This window comes from Sminthopsis crassicaudata, chromosome 3 (assembly GCF_048593235.1).
Source record: "Sminthopsis crassicaudata isolate SCR6 chromosome 3, ASM4859323v1, whole genome shotgun sequence".
Classification (NCBI taxonomy): domain Eukaryota; kingdom Metazoa; phylum Chordata; class Mammalia; order Dasyuromorphia; family Dasyuridae; genus Sminthopsis; species Sminthopsis crassicaudata.
The window spans coordinates 15,337,284-15,355,978 of NC_133619.1; the positions used below are offsets into that span (position 1 = coordinate 15,337,284).

At 38.3% G+C, this 18,695-nt stretch overlaps 1 protein-coding gene across 1 annotated transcript in view; it reads right to left on the reverse strand.

The window, feature by feature from the left end:
* VEPH1 (ventricular zone expressed PH domain containing 1) overlaps window positions 1-18,695 on the reverse strand; it is a 189,035-nt gene that overhangs the window by 159,253 nt on the left and 11,087 nt on the right. The window contains 2 exon segments of the mRNA XM_074298072.1: window positions 685-859; window positions 12,775-12,990. Coding sequence (XP_074154173.1) covers window positions 685-859; window positions 12,775-12,990 — 391 coding nt within the window.

The window sequence follows — 18,695 nt, forward strand, 5'->3', positions numbered from 1 at the left end:
TATTCAGGATTAATTAAAGATAACCTCAGGGGAAAATTATTACAATTAAGAGTTTAAAGAAGAGTGAACTAGAACTTTAGGAAAGGGTATAAATCATTATTTAAAACATTAAAATTGAAGATCCTGAATAACTTCTCAGTGACATATTTTGATTCTATCAGGCTAACAGATTCTTCCCTTCCTTTGGGAATCAAATATTCAGGGCAGCTAGGTGGCGCAGTGGATAGAGCACTACCTTGAAGTCAAGAGGATCTGAGTTCAAATTTGACCTCAGATCCAAGCAGTGTGACCGTGACTTTACAAATGTTTTTTCATGTGAACCTCACAACAATCCTGAGATAGATACTGCTATTATCCCTATTTTACAGATGAAGAAACTGAGGCTGACAGAGATTAAGTGATTGGTTCAGGGTCACACAGATAGTATATGAGATTGGATTTGAATTCAGATCTTCCTAACCCTTAGTTTAAGGCTCTCTCTACTGCACCATCTACCTGCCAGTAACACAGCTGCTTTCTGCCAGTATCAGAACTTGAACCTGCAGCTTCCCTTCCAACAATACTTAACCAATATAAATAAATAAAATCATGTTCAACTTGACCAGATTGTTTTTAAGCACAGAGAACTCAGTTATTGAAAAATCACCCAAGAAGACGATCTGAGGGTCAGGGTTGTCACTGTACCTTGCAGGATGCTCTTTACTATTGCATCGGTGTGCTCAGCCAGGAGATCTGGGTTGGTGATTGCAGCCAGGGACAGGTAACTGGACATATTTCTGCAGAGCTCCTTGTTGCCCCTCTGGAGGAACTTCACTGCCACGGGGACTGCCAGTGCCATCACAGGAGGTCGATTGTAATTCTGAGGAAATGTAAGGGAGCAACAGATGATGAGAAGGACCGTTCAAGAAATTGTTCTTTGACGATACTGTGTGCATTAAATTTGAATCAATGAAACCTAGAAGAAAACGGAAGAACAATGTGGAGGCAAGAGCGTTGATGGGACTGTAAGGACCTAACATGGGATTCTCCACCCTAATGTAGACCTAAAGAGCCAGACCCCTTCAGATGAGACCCTGAAGCCCAGAGTGGGAGACTAGTTTGACCAAGATCACGCAGATTTCAGGAAAGGACCAGAAGTGATGTCCCTGACTCCAAATCCAATACTTTTGTGCCTCAGGTTTTATCAGAATGGGCATTTCTTCTCCAGAAGGAGATTTCCTCACTCCAGGACAGGCTTTTCAGACACAAAGTCAGAACCGTTCCACCTAGTCAGTGATTTCAAGTTTAAAGCACTTTGTGAATGTAAAGAACTATAAAATGAGTAAAGACTGGAACACTAGTCGAATTAAGGTGCTGCCAACAGGACAGGAATGAGTCAAGGCTGGCACTGATGATTTTAGTGAGCAAATCCTTGAGTCAACTCTAATTCATGATGAAGAAATAAAAGAAAAATAATTAGCCAATTTCAGCTGAGTGTTTGTGGGCTGTTGATGTGGAGAAAATCAATCACTATAATGGTTCACAAATGGGTATTCTTAACTGTATATATATATATATATACAGTTAAGAATACCCATTTGTGAACCATTATAGTGATATATATATACACAAGTATAAGACACAGGGAGCTTCCTAATTTAATTTTTTTTTTGTTCTTGCTACCTCGATTCTATTAGTAGTTTCTGAAGGATTGAAAGTGTTAGATTTTAGAGCTCTTTAAATGTTGATGCCCTGGGACAAGGCCCTAATTATCAAGTCCTAGTTATGGCTCTGGGAGACAGAATTGAAATGGAAAGTTGAATGGAAAGGTAAGAATTAGCTTCCTATTGAAAAGCTGTGTGTGTACATACACAAGTATATCATGTATGTGTATGTATATGTATATAAAGAAGTCCTAAGGAATTTTCCGTGTCTGGCTAATAATTGGCAGGAAGGGGGTAGGCAAGTAGGTCTAGAAGAAACAAGGTTAGGCTGTGACAGAAGCACAGAAGCATCAGAAACAAGAATAGGAATAAGATGAGTTGGGGGGAGTGCCAGTAAGCCATGGCACACATGTAAAAGTGTAAAAGTGAATTTTCTAACTCTTGTTGTTCAGCCACTTCAATTGTGTCCAAGTTTTCACAATCCCACTTGGGGATGTATTGCCAAATTAACTCATGTCCTTCTCTAGCACATTTTACAGATAAGGAAACTGAGCCAAATAAGGTAAAATGACTTACCCAGCTAGTAATTGTCTGAGACTAGATTTGATCTGAGATCTTCCTGACCCTCAAATCCCCTCTTCATCTTCCTCACTTTTAAACATACATTAAATACAAAAGAACTTTGTTCTTTCAGTGGTTTTATTCTTTGAGATGTTCCTTGTCTTAATAAAGCAGATAGATTCAGCATTTAGTGGAGAAATTAAAGATCTTGGAAATGGATGGAACCCAAAGAGTCACAAAATGAAAGGCACCTCTCTTTTTCCAGGTAAGAAAAATGACCCCAGAGGAAAGATCTTCCTCTACAGCTGCTAAGTAACAGAGTTGGGTTTTTGAGTCCAGGTCAGTCTACTCCGAATCCAACACACTTCCTACTAGAAAAGGTAGGATGACACTTGGGTCTTGCAAATAAAACAAAAGCCTCACTAAAATCAGTGAAAAGTCTTTTTGAAGTAACTTTTTACATCAAGAAAGTAAATTTCCACTAAATGTACTTTATGGGGATGGACAGAGGAATACAGCTTTACATATGCTCCATCAGTCCAATTAAAGACATCTAATTGAGTCTTTTGGTTTGGTTGATGGCCTCTAGGCCATCAATCCCAGAAACAACTCTGGCCCCAAAGACTTATCTATAGAGATAAGTATGTTTCAGATTACTTTTACTGTAGTATATTTTCCTGCTACATTTAGAGCCCATTAGAAAGAGACCGTGTCACTCAGTTGTATTTACTCCTGCTCAGTTAATAGTTATAAAACCACACGGTTACAACGCCTGGACTTTCAGGGCCTCCTTCTCCTACAATTTTACTTCAGGTAAGCCCCAAATCTAGATCAGTTATGCTGACATCAACTCTAATTCATGATGAAGGAACACAAGAAAAATAATTAAGCCAGTTTCAGCTGAGTGTGAGTCCCAGGATCCTCAAGTTAGTAGGCCCCCAAACCCTGGGAATGTGAAGCCTCCTAGGGCCTTCATTAGTGTTGTTGTTCAGTCACTTTCCATTCGTGTCTGACTCTCTGTGACCCAATTTAGGATTTTCTTGGCAAAAATAATGTCATGGTTTGCCATTTTCTTCTCCAGTTCATTTTACATGTGAGGAAACTGAGGCAAACAGGTCACACAGCTAGGAAGTGGCTAAGGACAGATTTGAACTCAGGAAGAAAAATCCCCCTGACTCCAGGCCCTAACAAAGGGAATAGGTGGGGAAAGGAGGATAGGTGCTTTCTTCTTGCTCTCTGAAAGTATGCAGATAATTTGTGGTTCTTTAGGACCTTTTTATCAGATTTGTCAGTAAGACCCTCCCTCCCATTTTTCCCCAAAGAGTAAAAGTGAACAGGAGATGAGGACAAATACACAGCTGCTGAATTAAAAGCTCACAGATTTAGAACCATAATGAACCTTACAGCCTACTTAGTTCAGTCTTCTGATTTCATAGACAAGGAAACGGGTCTAGCAGGGTTAAGTTAAGGTTGTTCGGCACCATACGGCAGAGCCTTGATCTAATGGTAATAGTGTTGAAGTAGAAAGGACCTCTAATAATTAGATTATCTAATCTAGATCAATAACCTCCTCCACTTTTATAGTTGAGCAAACCAAAAGCTAAGAAGGCCAGACCAAATTGAATTAATAAACATTTATTATGCCTACTATGTTCCAGGCACTGTGCCCAGGGACTTTTCCAAGGCCATACAGGTAATAAAGGCAGGATTTGAACCCAAAGCCTCTGATTCCAGTGTTCTTTCCAGGAAATTCTTTTATCCTACTACCCAGAAATTTTTCTTGAACTAGATGCTGTTTTGAATTGTCACTACCTCTGAGAAAATGAGTTCTGTAAGTTATCTGGCTTTGGTGGAGAGTACTGAGAGTCCCATGATTCTATATATTATTTGTTTTCATATTAAGAGATTTGCTGAATCAGGTTTACCTATACTCTTTATGGTCCCATAGAATCATACGTAGCATATTAGTGTTGGAAGGTACTTTGGAGATTATCTCATTCAACCTCTTCTTCCATGCTGGATCTACTCTACAAAAGGTCATTTCCCAGTTCATGTTATTATAAAACTTTATAATTAATGTGTCCTACTCACAAAACCTCTGGGATGTCGGTACTACAAGGTTCGAAGTTTAGAGAGAGATCAAGTGTTGAATGGTTTGCTTTGAATTTGAACAGTTATCCTTCCATGATTTTTTGGAGATTACATCCCAATAATACTTTTCTATTTAGATTATATATTATATTACATATTATTATAGTAAAAACAAAAACTCACACTCTGTCTCCACCCCTCAGCCCATTTGCCATAACCCAGCGGGCCGTATAAAAGTCCTCAGCTGGCCACATCTGGCCCACAGGCCATAGTTTGAGAACCCCTACAATACAGCCAGAGGTTTTCAATATTGTACTGGAGGCAGCAGCAACAACAACAAGGAACATCCCAAAGAGATAAAAAGAGTAATAAAACAAAATGACTGTTTGATGAAACTTACAAAATAAGTGAGGAAAGAAGGAAAGCAAAAGGGAAAGGAGAAAAGGAATTACATACCCAACTGAATGCAAAATTCCAGTATAGCAAGGCTAGAGAAGGTTTCTTAAATGAGCAATGTAAAGGAGTAGAAGAAAACAATAGAATGGGAAAGACAAGAAATCTATTCAGGAAAATTAGAGATATCAAGGGACTGTTTCATGCAAAAATGGGCATGATAAAAGACAAAAATGGCAGGGACTTAACAGAAACAGAAGAGATTAAGAGGTGACAAGAATACACAAAAGACTACACAAAAATGAGCTTAACCTCATTGATAATCATGATGGTGTTGTATGTAGAGCTGGACACCCTAGAGAATTAAGTCAAGTGGATTCTAGGAAGCATTGCTAACAATAAGCTAGTGGATTTGATGGAATTGCAGCCGAGTTATTTAAAACCCTAAAATATGATTCTATTCAAGTGCTGCAGTCACTATGCCAGTAAATTTGGAAAGCTCAACAGTGGCCACTGGGTTGGAAAAGATTAGTTTGGGTCCCAATCCTAAAGAAGGCCAATGCCAAGGAATGTTCAAGTTATTGAATAATTGCACTTATTTCATATGCCAGCAAGGTTATGCTTAAGAATCTGCAAGCCTTTAAGCTTCAGTAATATGTGAACTCAGAATTACCAATAGAGTAGGCTGGTTTTTGAAGGAACAGAAACTAGAGATCAAATTGCCAACATTTGCTAAATTATGGAGAAAGCAAAGGAGTTAAATATATATATATATATATATATATATATATATATATATATATATATATATATAATTATATATATATATATATATATATTTTTATATACACATAATTTTGCTTCTTTTACTACATTAAAGCTAGGAGTACCAGATCATTTTACTTGTCTCCTAAGAGACCTGTACACAGGCCAAGAAGCAACAGTTAGAACCGAACACGGAACAGATGATCAATTTAAGATTGGAAAAGGAATACAACAAAGCTTTATTTAACATATGTAGAGTACATCATCTATAATACAGACTGGATGAATCAAAAGCCAGAATTAAAGTTGCCAGGAGAAATATCAACAATCTCAGATATGTATATAATACTACTCCTATGGCAGAAAGTGATGCAGATTTAAGAAGTTTTTTGATAAGGATGAAAGAGAAAAGTGTAAAAGCTGGTTTGAAGCTTAACATTTAAAAAAAAAAAAAAAAAAAACCTGAGATCTTGGCAACTGGTTCCATTACTTCCTGGCAAATAAAGAGGAACAAAATTGAAGCACTGCTGGTTTTTATATTCTTGGGCTCAAAGATCCAGTGGCAACTCCAGCAATGAAATCAAAAGATGCTCGCACCTTGGAAGGAAAACTATGGCAAATCTGGACAGCAAACTTCAGATGGCACATTACTGATTAAGTCTATGTAGTCAAAGCTGTGGTCTTTCCAGTCAGAACAAATGACTTTGAGAGTTGGAATATAAGGAAAACAGCACCGCAGAATCAATACTTTCAAACTGTGGTGCTGGAGAAGACTTTTGACAGTCCCTTGGACAGTAAGGAGATTAAATCAGTCAATACCTAAAGAAATTAATTCAGGCTATTCACTAGTAGGTCAAAGACTGAAGCTGAAGTTTAAATAAATTGGCCATAGGATCCAAAAAAAGACTGAAGGAAAAAGGAGAAGTGGTCTGCAAAGGATGAGTTGGATAGATCTTATCATGGAAACGATGAACATGGAAACATGGAAAGACTTTGAGAGATGGTGGAGGATGGAAAGATCTGAGATGTTATGGTCTCTGGGGTCACCAAGTATTGCACATGATTGAATGCCTGAACAACAACAAAAAAGAGAGGTCAAGTGATTTAATCAGGTTCAGACAAGGAGTACCATGTCTTCTAAAGCCAAGTTTAGTACTCTTTCCATTTTATTGGATTGTCTCATACACTCTCTGCTTGAACACATTCAATGATTCAAATGCATTTAACTATTTCATAATGCAGTTTCTCCACCTCTAATAAGAGATGTAAGATATAAGTCTGTAGAGATGATGAAAAGGTGAGCAACAAAGAGACCAAGAGAGACAAGTGAAGAACTGGGAAGAAGAAAATAATCTAACCTTCAAGCCTCAATTTAGAGAGCTCTGGAGAGAAGCTTGATGGGAGAGTTTGAAACCGATGCCCAAGATGAGTTTAAATACTTTGATCTTATTTTTCATGAAGTGCCAACCATGATCTGTATAGAGTTTCAATCTAGCCTTCCTATCACCTGCATTAGCAAATGTACAACCTATTCTTCATATTTATGTTCTTACTCTCCCCAGTGCTAAATTTAGCACTTGAAGCCATTTGTGGGTTTGAGGGGACACAGTCTTATTTTTGCATTTTTCTAGGGACTTCAAGAAGAACTTAACCTAGAAATCTGTGGATATACTGTGAGTATGATTATGACTGGCCTTTCCTCTTATTTTAGGATTTTATACTGTTCTTGGAACATAGTAAGAGCTCAATTGCTTATTATTATAATTATGTAATCACATATAATATATAATTCTATATAATTGAAATATTAATAATACATTATTATTATTTGACAATCTGACTCATGCAGATGTTTCCTAAAGGAGCATGAAAGGGATGACAAGGTGACTCAGTGGAAAACACTGGACCTGGAGTTGGGAAGACCTTAGTTCAAATCTAGTCTTAGACATTTATCAGCTATGTGATATAACAAAAGTCATTATACTTCTGTTTTCCTTGTCTGTAAAAGTGGGCATAATCACAGCTTTGTCATGTATTGTCATGAAGATCAAATGAGATAATAATTGAAAAGTACCCGGCACATAGTAAGCATTATAGAAAAGTCCTCCTCCTCATCATCATCATCATCAGCGGCAATAGCAATAATTACACCATCAAAATGAAATGGTTTTTCTCATAGATGTTGCTCCGTTATCCCTATTCCTAAATGGAAAAGGAAAGAAAGCTAGAGGGACAATCAAAGATATGGGAAGAAAAATTTGACCTTTTTTCCACTTAGTTTTTTTGTGTTTGGGAAAACAACTGCCCTTCTTTCACCCCTACTGAACCAAGCAGAAAATGCTGAGTATTCCACTCTTGAAAATGGACCAGTTGGGTTTTTTTTTTTTTTTATTGAAAAATTGCAAGGAATGAATCTTTTGCAGGAGTCTTCTTCTAGTATTCCCAAACTCCTTTCCCACAACATTAAATTAGAAGTGGGAGAGAGTCACTTTCTTGGTATTTAGGGCAAGGAAAAAACCCCAAAACTTCACTGGAATTTAGGGAGAGCTAAATATAAATGTTACCCCTACAAAGGACCTTTGTATCATCTTCACCAGCTCAAAATGACCACAAACTCTGGGCCAGCCTTGCACCAAACTTCAAAATCAGCAAAATCTGTTTTTGGCCCTTCTAAGTATTTCTCTGAAGAGCCTTGTTTTTTCCCTGCTAAGCATCTAGTATCTTTATTCTATCCCTCTCCTACCTGTAGCCCCACATTGAAGTGAAGCATTTGGTCCTTTCTTTGCCAGCAAGGTCATATCTATCATCCTCTCTCTTATCCACATTTTCCTTTCCCATGTTCTAGTCTTAGGAGTGAAGGTTAAAACTTTGATCAGACACTTATTTATAGTTAGATACTAATAGTGAATAGCTATTTAATCTACCTTCTCTTTCCCAGGAATACTTAACTTTTGATATAAGAATGATTACAACTTCTTTTCTGGAGAAGCCTCCCATTCAGTAGCTCCTTAAATAGGAGAAAGAGAGGAGACCAAATCGCATTTGGGGAATTTCAGCCATCACCAGAATAGTTATGAATTGCAAAACACCAAAATCTCAGAAGAATGAAAGTAGTGAGTGACCCAACAATCAATGGAGTGAGAGGGAGCTCATGCAATCAAGAATGACTTGTGTTCAAGAAGCAAGACATCATTAAGGATGGTTATGATCGAAAGGCAAGTGGATATGTGTTAATATTTATATTATTTTGTTGTTTTTAAGTATGGTGTTATTTCCCTGTTTATCTCCCATGTCTATTTTTATTGTTGCTTTCCTAAATTCTAAAATAATTGTTATCTTACTTTTTTGAGCTCACCTTTAGTATAATAAATTCTGAGTCATCTCCTTGAAAAAAAAAAAAAGAAAAAGAAAAGAAAAGAAAAGAAAAGCGTGTCTCTTAATAGCTTGATGTAAATTGCTTTCCTCAGTGCAGCAAGCAAGAGATAGCAGATGGACAATTCAATCTGCCCTGCTGTGCAAGTGTTAGGGCTAGACTGAAATATATTTTAAAGGAAGGAGCAGACCTGGATGAGGAGATAAAAATGTAAGGGGAAGTGCCTATTCTACAGAGTAGATAGGATTACAAGACACTGGGTATTGGAAGATGCTAATGGATAGTAGCCCCTTCTTTGTAGGAAATTAAAAAGAACACATTTTTTTTTCTCTTGTGCATTAATGGAAAGCCTTACATTGGAAATATTATCTCTGGTACTTCAAGGACCCCATCAAAAACCTCTCACCAAGATGATTCCCACCTTCTCAGACTTGGTGGATTCTCCATTTGCCACTATCTGAGTGCTATCAACATAGAGGAAAAGGAAGACAAAGGACTTAGCTCAACTGAATCAGAACCAAACCAGAATCATCAACATGAATCCTTATGTCACATGTCATTTCTCTAAAGCAATTTTTCTATAACCCCCTTGTTTGTGCCAGGTCAGTCATTCATACCAAACAAATTTCTGAGTTTAGGATAATCACCAGTAAGAAACAGTGTCCACAGATGACAAAGACCTAGAAGAAAGTTTCAGCCACGTTGAGTCAATTCTCTGTGGAGGAAATATGGAACTACATGGATGAAACTCCCACAATGGACATGGATAGATTGAGTGGGTTTGTCCACACTGATAAAATCATGAATGCACTCCAAGTTTTAGCTCACAAAGAGATAAAGTAAAAGTACATCTGTTAGACAACTCTATGAGGTTTTCAGTATTCTCATCTTCAATTTTCAGATGAAATCAGAAAGAATGAAAAGTATTAAGTGACTTGGATAGTCATACAATTAATACCTGGCAGAGTTGAGAATCAAATCTAATTCTACTGTCCACACACTACCAACTGTTACTCTTAGGTGCAAGTTGACAGAATGAGTTAAGTTCTAATGATAGATTTCAGGTCCCCTGAAAGGCCAATGGATAAGATAATTCTTAATGGAATATTAGCACTGTGAGGTTGGAGATGATTTAATTTTTGGTTTTTATACTTTTGGCACTTAGCACAGTACCTGGCACATAGTAGGCACTGGATAAATGGTTGTTGAATAGAATTGGATTGACTAGCTGTGTGATCCTGGGTAAGTCACTTAACCTCAATTGTCTCAGTGGAAAAAAACAAAAACAAAAACAGAACAAAACAAAAAAAATTTAATAGAATTGGATTGACTGAAGGATTCTCTAGGGCAATTATCAAATCACATCCTGTAGGTAATCCATTTTCCTACTGATATGTTCAAGTAAGCACTTCTACCTTTTGTCTCCCCTTAGGATTTAGGCAACTGAGTAAACTAGGTCTCTTCTTACAGAAGTAGATTAGGACAATGGCCACCAAAATGTGTCTGGGGAGGGCAATTTAAAATTATCCTCTAGGTAATTTGTCTTGATTTTATGGGTTTTTTTCTCCTAATGCTTGTAATAGTTGTTCTGCATTTATTATTTATAATCAATAAGCATCTATTAAGAGTTTACTATGTGCAAGATACTATGCTAAGTGTTGATGTTACAAGTAAAAAATAGATAGTTTCTGACCTCAAGTCGCTTACGATCTCCTGGGGAAAACACTACCCACAAAATGAAGCTGGAAAGCAGGGATGATGTTCATGGAGTCAAAATCAAGCAGAGCTGCTGGTATGAATTAAAAGGGAAGAGAAGCTGGACACATGATTCTATTACTACAAGGAAATCTTAGATAAGGAAATTGCCTCCATCTAACCAAGTTATAGCCTTAAAGATTTAGCCGAGAAATTAAAGTGACTCACCCAGCACCACATAGTATATGGTAGGATTGAACCCAAGCCTTCCATGTTTTGAGGTCATCTCTCTAATCATTGTGCCATGTTGCTTCTATAAACTAAACACTAGTTAATAAAAACTGGATTTCTACCCACTGGTATCTCATCAAAAACAGCATCCTTCTTTTCATTAAAGTGAGGTATGCTGGGTTTTATTTGTATGCCAATTCTCAAAGGAGGAACAGGTGTGTTAGAAGGTATGCGAATCATTGTTGAAATGTTCACAGGAAGAGCTTAAGGATTAGGTAAACATCTCAGGATGCCAAAGGTTGGCTTACCACTAAGAATTTAGCAAAAGTGGGTCAACAAATAAAAAAAGATCGACTAGGAATGTACCCTGACCAGCTGACATTGGAGCAGGTCATCCACATGTGGGAGTACCATGATCAGTCATACCTCTCACGTAGTCAAAATGGTTTCCCCTTCTCCTTCCCTTCCAGGCAGATTTTTTCATTTTTTAAGGAAAAGCTCAAATTTCCCCTTCTACCAGAAGGACCACTCTAATCATATTAAATTTAAATGTTTGTTGTTTTACTCCTCATTTGGTACTGACTATATCAGCATGCATTACTTATAGTAATAGATTTTCAGGCACACATTGTCATCACCCCAACTAGATTATAAGCTCCAGTAGGGCAGAGACCATATGTTATTCTTCTCTATATTCACCCATAGTGCTCACCATAGTAATGGAAGAATTCCTTGCTAGAAGGGACCTCAGAGATCATTAATCTCATCTCTTTGCTTTCGGATGAAAATTTGCAAGTAGTAAATAATGTAATCCCAAATGAAATCCAAGGATTGGATGCAAATCCATTGGTTTTTTTTTCCTCCACTCAACCATTTTTTGTTCCTTAGTCAATCATATGGTAGAGTTGCTTTTATGTGTCTGAGATAGATGTTCAGATCATCTAAGTCTACTGGATTTTATGTCAGGGAATCAGGTTCAAGTTCTGCTTGTGATATGTGTGACCTTGGACAAATCACTTATCTACTTTGATTCTCAATTTCCTCCTCTGTAAAATGAGCAAGATGAACAAGGCAGCCTCCAAGGCCCATTCCTATTTAAATTATGATCCCATCACCACTGGAGAAGTTAAACTTAGACTAGAGTTAAATGGGATGAGAAGGAAAATAGTAAAAAGTAGTTGATACACATGTAGGCTGGAAAGGCCTGGAGTGGCAGAAATCTGCATTCACTAAGAGAGTACCCTTAGGAATAAAATTAGAGTCTTTAATTGTGATTTTATGTAAGGGCTAGCTTAGCTATTAAAACTATGAAGAGGTCCATCTTGCAACATCCAAGCCGGGGAAATTGAGTCTTCTGAAAAGGAAGCTGAAGGAAAATCCAATGTGTAGCTTTCTTAATCAACCTTATTATGGACAAAGCACTGGGGAGTCAAAGACAAAAAACAAAAAAAAATTAAACAGTCCCTGCCCTCAGAGCGCTTCTGTTCTATCAGAGGAGGCAAAATATACACATCGAAGTACATATAGATTAAATATAAGATAAGCAGTATATCCCCAAAGCTTAGAACAGTTTTCAATTACTAAAACTTAGTTGTGCCTCTCATGAAATCAGAATGATATAAGTTATTGAAGGCACAAAAACTATCCTAAGCCTTTTAGGACACTGCAAATGCATAGTAGTTAAATATCGGTAGTTATAGGGAGCGAGGACACAAGAAGCTGGGAGGAGCAGGAAAGGTTTCCCGTGAAAAGTGATGCTCAAGCTAATAAGTCTTGAAGGAAATGAAGGATTTTATAAGGCCAGTCTGAAGTGGAAGTGCATTGTGGGCATGGCAGAGAGACAGAGCAAAGACAAACAAATGGAAGATGAAGAGTTGTGTGGGAAGGACGCTTTCTAAGGAGTGAAAGTCATAAAGAGACTGTAAACTTCCCGAGAGCTCAGCACGGTGCCTGCACATAGTAGGGGCTTAATAAATGTTTATTGGTTGATATGATTAACTACCCAGTGAGAAGACAACTCACCTGCAAAATACAACTCATGATATCAGAAGCAATTTTTGCATGGGGCGTGTCCTCATCTTTTCCTGAAGGGCTGAGATTGTGCTCCAAACAGGATTCCCAGAGAGCCACAAGGGCCTTGCCGTGCTTCTCGATGGACTCAGTCTCCCTGATGGCTGTCGTGATGCGAGTGATACAGATCTCCACCACAGCTTGATCATTGCCATTGAATGAATAGTCCTACCGATAAAGAAAATGGGGATATCCATAAATTGTACTCTTTAACCCCACAGGCTGCCAGGGAATGCCTGAGATTTCTAGTAAATTCCCTCCTGTTAGCTACCATTCATGACCTTTGTAGCACATTTGGGTCTTATCCTCTGGAATCAAGCTCAAGTCAGTGGGTGGGTTGACCTAGCTTTGCAAAAGTATGTGTTGTCTGATGAAATTAGTGAGGTCCAAGTCAGAAATAATGGAAGGAATCTGAAGGTGGGCCCTGATGGAATACAGTTCTAGATTTCTTCAGGATTCTTCAGTCTGTTAACTTTTCACAATGTAACGGAAACTAAAAGTAAGTAGATCATATCAAATCCTACTCAATCTTCACTCTAGCAACTGTCTTCCCAAAGAAACTGTCTTGAGTCTTTAAGACTCCTAACTCCAAAACCCATTCTGTATTTTTTATATGTGAATTGGCAGTGGTAGAGGAACAGAGACAAAACTAAAGCTAGGACCTAAGACTATATGAATAAAATTATTTTTAAAAACCATTTTATGCAAATAAAATCAGATTTAAATAATTGGAGAACATTTATTTTTTTTATGAGTAGGCAGGGCCAATATAATGAAAATGGCAATTTTATCTAAACTAATTTATATATTCAATGCCATCCCAGCTAAGTTATCAGAAATTATTCTACTGAATTACAAAAAAAAAAAAATTCATTTGAAAGGAAAAAAGTAAACATTGAAGAAACTAATGGGGAAAAATATAAACAAAGGAGGCTTAGCAGTACCATATGCATTGTTTTACAGCTCTTTGGGCATAGTTCCAAATTGGTCTATAGAATGGTTTAATCAGTTCACAACTCCACTGACAATGCATTAATGTTTCATTTTCCCCATACCCCCATCCAACATTTGTCATTTTTCTTTTCTGTCCTATTAACAACCTAATAGGTATGAAAGAGTACCACAGAATTGTTTTATTTAGCACTTCTTCTATCGATAGTGATTTAGGGTAATTTTTTAATGTGGCTACAGGTAGCTTTGATTATTTCATTTGAAAACTATTCATCTTTTGATCATCTCTCAATTGGGAAATAGGTTCTTTTTATAATGGCTTTTTATAGAAATTTGATTTAGTTTTCTATGTTTGAGAAATGAGGCTTTTATCAGAGAAACTCGATTCAAAAAATTTTTTTTCCACAGTTACTTTTGTTAATTGTATTTTCCTACGTCCTATTCCCCCCCTTTATTCTATTCTTTCTGCTTTCATCCTGTCCATTCTCAAAAGTATTTTCCTTCTGATTAACCCTCTTCCCATCTCCTCTCCCTTCTATAATTCCCTCTTCTCTAATTTCCTTCCCCTCCTACTATTCATCACCAGATTTCTATACTTGCCTGAGTGTGCATGTTATTCCCTCTTTGAGTCAATTCTGATGAGATCAAGGTTAATTCCCTTCCCTAATCTCTCTCCCCTTCTCTCCTTCCATAAAATAAAACTTAAAAAAATTTTAAAAAATAATATCATGATCAAAAATAAAAGTAAAATGCCTAGCTACTAAAGCTGGGGTGGGGGGGAGGATCTTTTTCTCTTACTTCCTAGATACACACCTTCATTATGTATATTACCTAACAAAACCACTGGGCTTTGAGTCTACCTTACATGGGAATTCTTAATGATTCAAACAAAATAAACCAAAGGCTATTAACTGTACAACACTATAAGAGAATTATGTTGCTTTTGTATTTAAAGTCCCTATGTGTGGTGAACATGCTATAATAGTATAATCCACACCCTTACCTTTTCTCTGGCTCTCTCCTTCCCCCCACCTCTCGCCCCATTCCTGGACTTGTCTTCCTCCTCATTTATCCCTCTGGTTTTCCCATGATTTCTTCAAGGCTCAGCTAAAGCTCCACCTTCTACAGTAGGCAAAGTAGACATTTAAATGCTTGAGGAATACATCCTTCTTCAACCTGCCTATTCAAGTCTTAGTAGCAAGATGGCGAGAAAAAGAGCAAATAAGTGGTTGTGCAACAAGTAATCTCCACATTGACTTTGTCTAGCTAAGTACTTCTTGTCTCCTGTGTTCACAAAGAGGGGAAGATTTCTGTCACCTCCTCCCTGGAGCCAATCTTGGCTATTATAGGTATACAACGTTGTGCTAAATGCTGGAGTAAGACCTGGAGTCAGAGAAAGCTCACTCATCTACCTGAGTTCAAATCTAAGTCTCAAGACTCTTACTGCATGATCCTGGACAAGTCAATTAACCCAGTTTGCTTCATTTTCCTCCTCTGTAAAATGTGCTGGAGGAGGAAATGGCAAATGATTCTGGTGACTTTGCAAAGAAAATCCCAAAAGGGATCATGAAGAGTTGGACCTGATCAAAATAACTATACAACAACAAGATACTGGAAATTCTTTGTGACAAAACAGAAACAGTCCCTGAGCTCAAGAAGGGCACATTCTGCTGAGGGATTGTTTATTTTAAGGCATTGATCTGTAAAGGTCTGGGAAATCCCCTTTATCCAGTATTACCTCAAGTTCTTCCTCAAAGTACCTGGGGCAAGAATCCTAAGTAAATACATAAATTGCCATATCTTTCATGGTCTGATAACTTTGAAGGAGGTGGGTCAATGGTAACATTGCCATCGGCAATTCTGTCTATTCTGGGGGTTCACATAATGTTGGGATGAGAGGAATTCTCCTCCTTTCTTCCATCCATCCTACACAAAGTCACTAAAATAATTTTCCTAAGGTGCGAGTCTATGGGATTCCTCTGATCAAGAACTTTTTTGGTACTCATACTACTGACCTTCCTACATTATTGCCAGCCCATATTACTTACTGCTACCAAACACGAACTGGGCCCTGCATCTCCAGCCACCATACCTTTGCATAGGATGGTTCCTCCCTCTTAGAATACACTGCTTCCTCAATTCCTCCTATTAGGATCATAACCCTTAGCTTTCTTTATGGCTCAGCTCTTTGGTTACCTCTTCTAGAAGCCTTTCCTAATCCCTTAGATTTTAATGCTCTCCTTCCACAAATGAACACTATTACCTGTGAATACTTTGTCATCCCCCCCACCCCTTAAGTCATTTGACATGAAGAGTTGTGATTTTTGAAGAAGCGTTATTCAGAATTCTAATCTGGCTCCAACTTGGATTTTTGCCAACTCAAAATAACACAAATTTTGTCAGACTTTACATAGATGTTGGTTAAAAAGGAAAATGCACTATAGCAACCCAGTTTGCCTCAGTTTCCTCATCTGTAAAATGTGCTGGAGGAGGAAATTCTTTCTTCATCAAACAATTTATGCAAGATGAAGAGAAAGAATCTTAAGTGAAGTCTTAAGTGAAGAATTGAAAGCTTTGGAGTGAGTTGGTCAACATAGCCCACACACTTGACTTTGCAATGAGGGGTTTCCAGATGAACATTTCGGGACACATCCTGTTCTAACTCTTACATTAGAGAAAGGAAAAGAGAAGACTAGGGAGGGAGATCATGTGATCCTAGTTCTAGGTTAGAGGTCATATGTAGTATGATGTCCTTATTTTACAAGCAGGGAAACTGAGTGCAAGAGAGATCAAATGGATTGCTTAAGGCCATACATCCCATAAGAGAGAAGGAAAAAAGAACAGGGTATAAGACCTTAGTCAAGAAGACTCATCTTCCTGCACTCAAATCCAGCCACAGATATTTGCTAGCTGTGTGTCCTTGGCAAGTCCTTAAGTCTGTTTGCCTCAGTTTCCTCATCGGTAAAATGAGCTTGAGAAGGAATGGCAAATCATTCTGTGTATCTTTGCCAAGAAAACCCCAAATGAGTCATGAAGAATTGGATAAAACTGAAAAAATGATAAATGGCACATTGTCCAATGACCCAATTCCCAAGCAACTACCCATATGAACTATGGATTCTCTAGACTATATACCCAAGGACAGTCTAAACCAATTACATATAAAGGGGACTGGTCTAGATAAATGGTAAACTTATTTGTAATAAATAAATGTTTAAGAAATTTGTAATAAATATGTAAATGATAAGGTGGTAAATGAAGAATCTAATTGGATGGAAATTATGAATGGCACATTGTCCAATGGCCAACCCCCCCAAGCCACTATCCACATGAACTATGGACTCTGGATCGCATCCCTAAGGACGGTCTAAACCAATTTCATATATAAGGACTGATCTAGATGCCTGGTAAACAAAGGGTGTAATTGGCTGGAACCTATGATGTCGAAAGCTTCCAACTAGAGTGGATGCTTTTCAGGGATCTTTTTCAGGGCTTCCTCCTGCTGCTGGGAAGATAAGCTCCTACAGTTCATCTCTTTCTATCATCTTTATTAAAGTTAGTTTTATTACTAAGCTACAGTACTCATGTTTTGGCATCTACATAATATGAATCTAGATTCCCTGGCAGTCACCAAACATCTGGCTCAGAATACACACACTCAAACATACACGACGCACCCATACACAGAATAACGTATCGTGTTTAAAGGTAGTTACCACATTCAATTTTCAGTTCAATTCAATTCAGCAAACTTTATTAAGTGATTATTATGTGGAAAGCACCTTGTGTATAAAGACCAAGATCAAAACAGTCTCCGTTTCCAAGGCTTGGGGAAGAAAACATATGTGAACAGATAAATAAATACAAGATAATTTGAGAAGGGGGAGAACACAAACACTTGGGCTGGGCAGGGAGGGATGATGTCCAGAGAAGACAGCCCCTTAATAAAACTCTAAGGAAGTTTAGGATGCCAGGATATGGGATGGGAGTGGGGGTAGAGAGAGGAAATACAAGGTTACTCTGCAGAACAAATGGGTCATGTACCCTGCTAAGCAAATGTGCTAAGAATGGGGAAGGGAAAGTCATAAATCACATTGAAATTCCCTAGATTTTGATGGACAGAATAAACATTTGTTTATTTGTAGCATTGTTTCTGCTCCTGGCCCACTTGTACAGAGTTACCTATTGAGGCAGACGGCAAAAAGTCTGTATTGACTCTGTCTCTGATTATTTTTCAAATGCTTTCAGACAATTTGTCCCACAACCACCTGGGCTGAAAGGCCGTCCCGAGTTCAGTGGATTTCAGCGGGAGATCTGGAAGCAGGTGGACCTGAGTGGAAATCCCAAGTCACTTGCAAGTGGGCTAATTTTGGGTAAGTCCCGTCTTCTGTTAAATCAGCAGAGAAGAGCCGATCAGTGACTAGATGGCAGGTGGGAAGCTCAGTGTTACCTCTTGTCCCACCTTCCTCGGGGCTGGCGTCAGGCACTCGAATTTAAGCTCTCAGGAGAAGTATTGCGCTGTACAACTTCCATGTTGTCATACAGATGGGTGGACTCGCTAGTGGGCAGAGGGTGGGTTTGGAGTTTGAATCCAACTCCATCACTTGTCGGGCAATCTTAGACACGTCACTTTACCCCGTGGGTCTCAGCTTCCCCAACTGTCAAGTGAGCAGATTGGACTTGATGACGTCTGAGGTAACTTCCAGTCCTAACTCTATTTTTTTATTTTGAAGGAGAGGGGGTGCTGGTGATGTTACTGACGCAGGAGCTCCCAGGGAGGAAACTCTCTAATGTAATTGTCAGTCACTCAGACACAAGTGTTGGAGACACTGAAACGTCAAGTTGGTGGCCCGGGTGGCCCCACAATCCGGGTCAGAGGTAAGAGTTAAGGGCATGAGGCACTGACCGCACGGCCGGTCCCC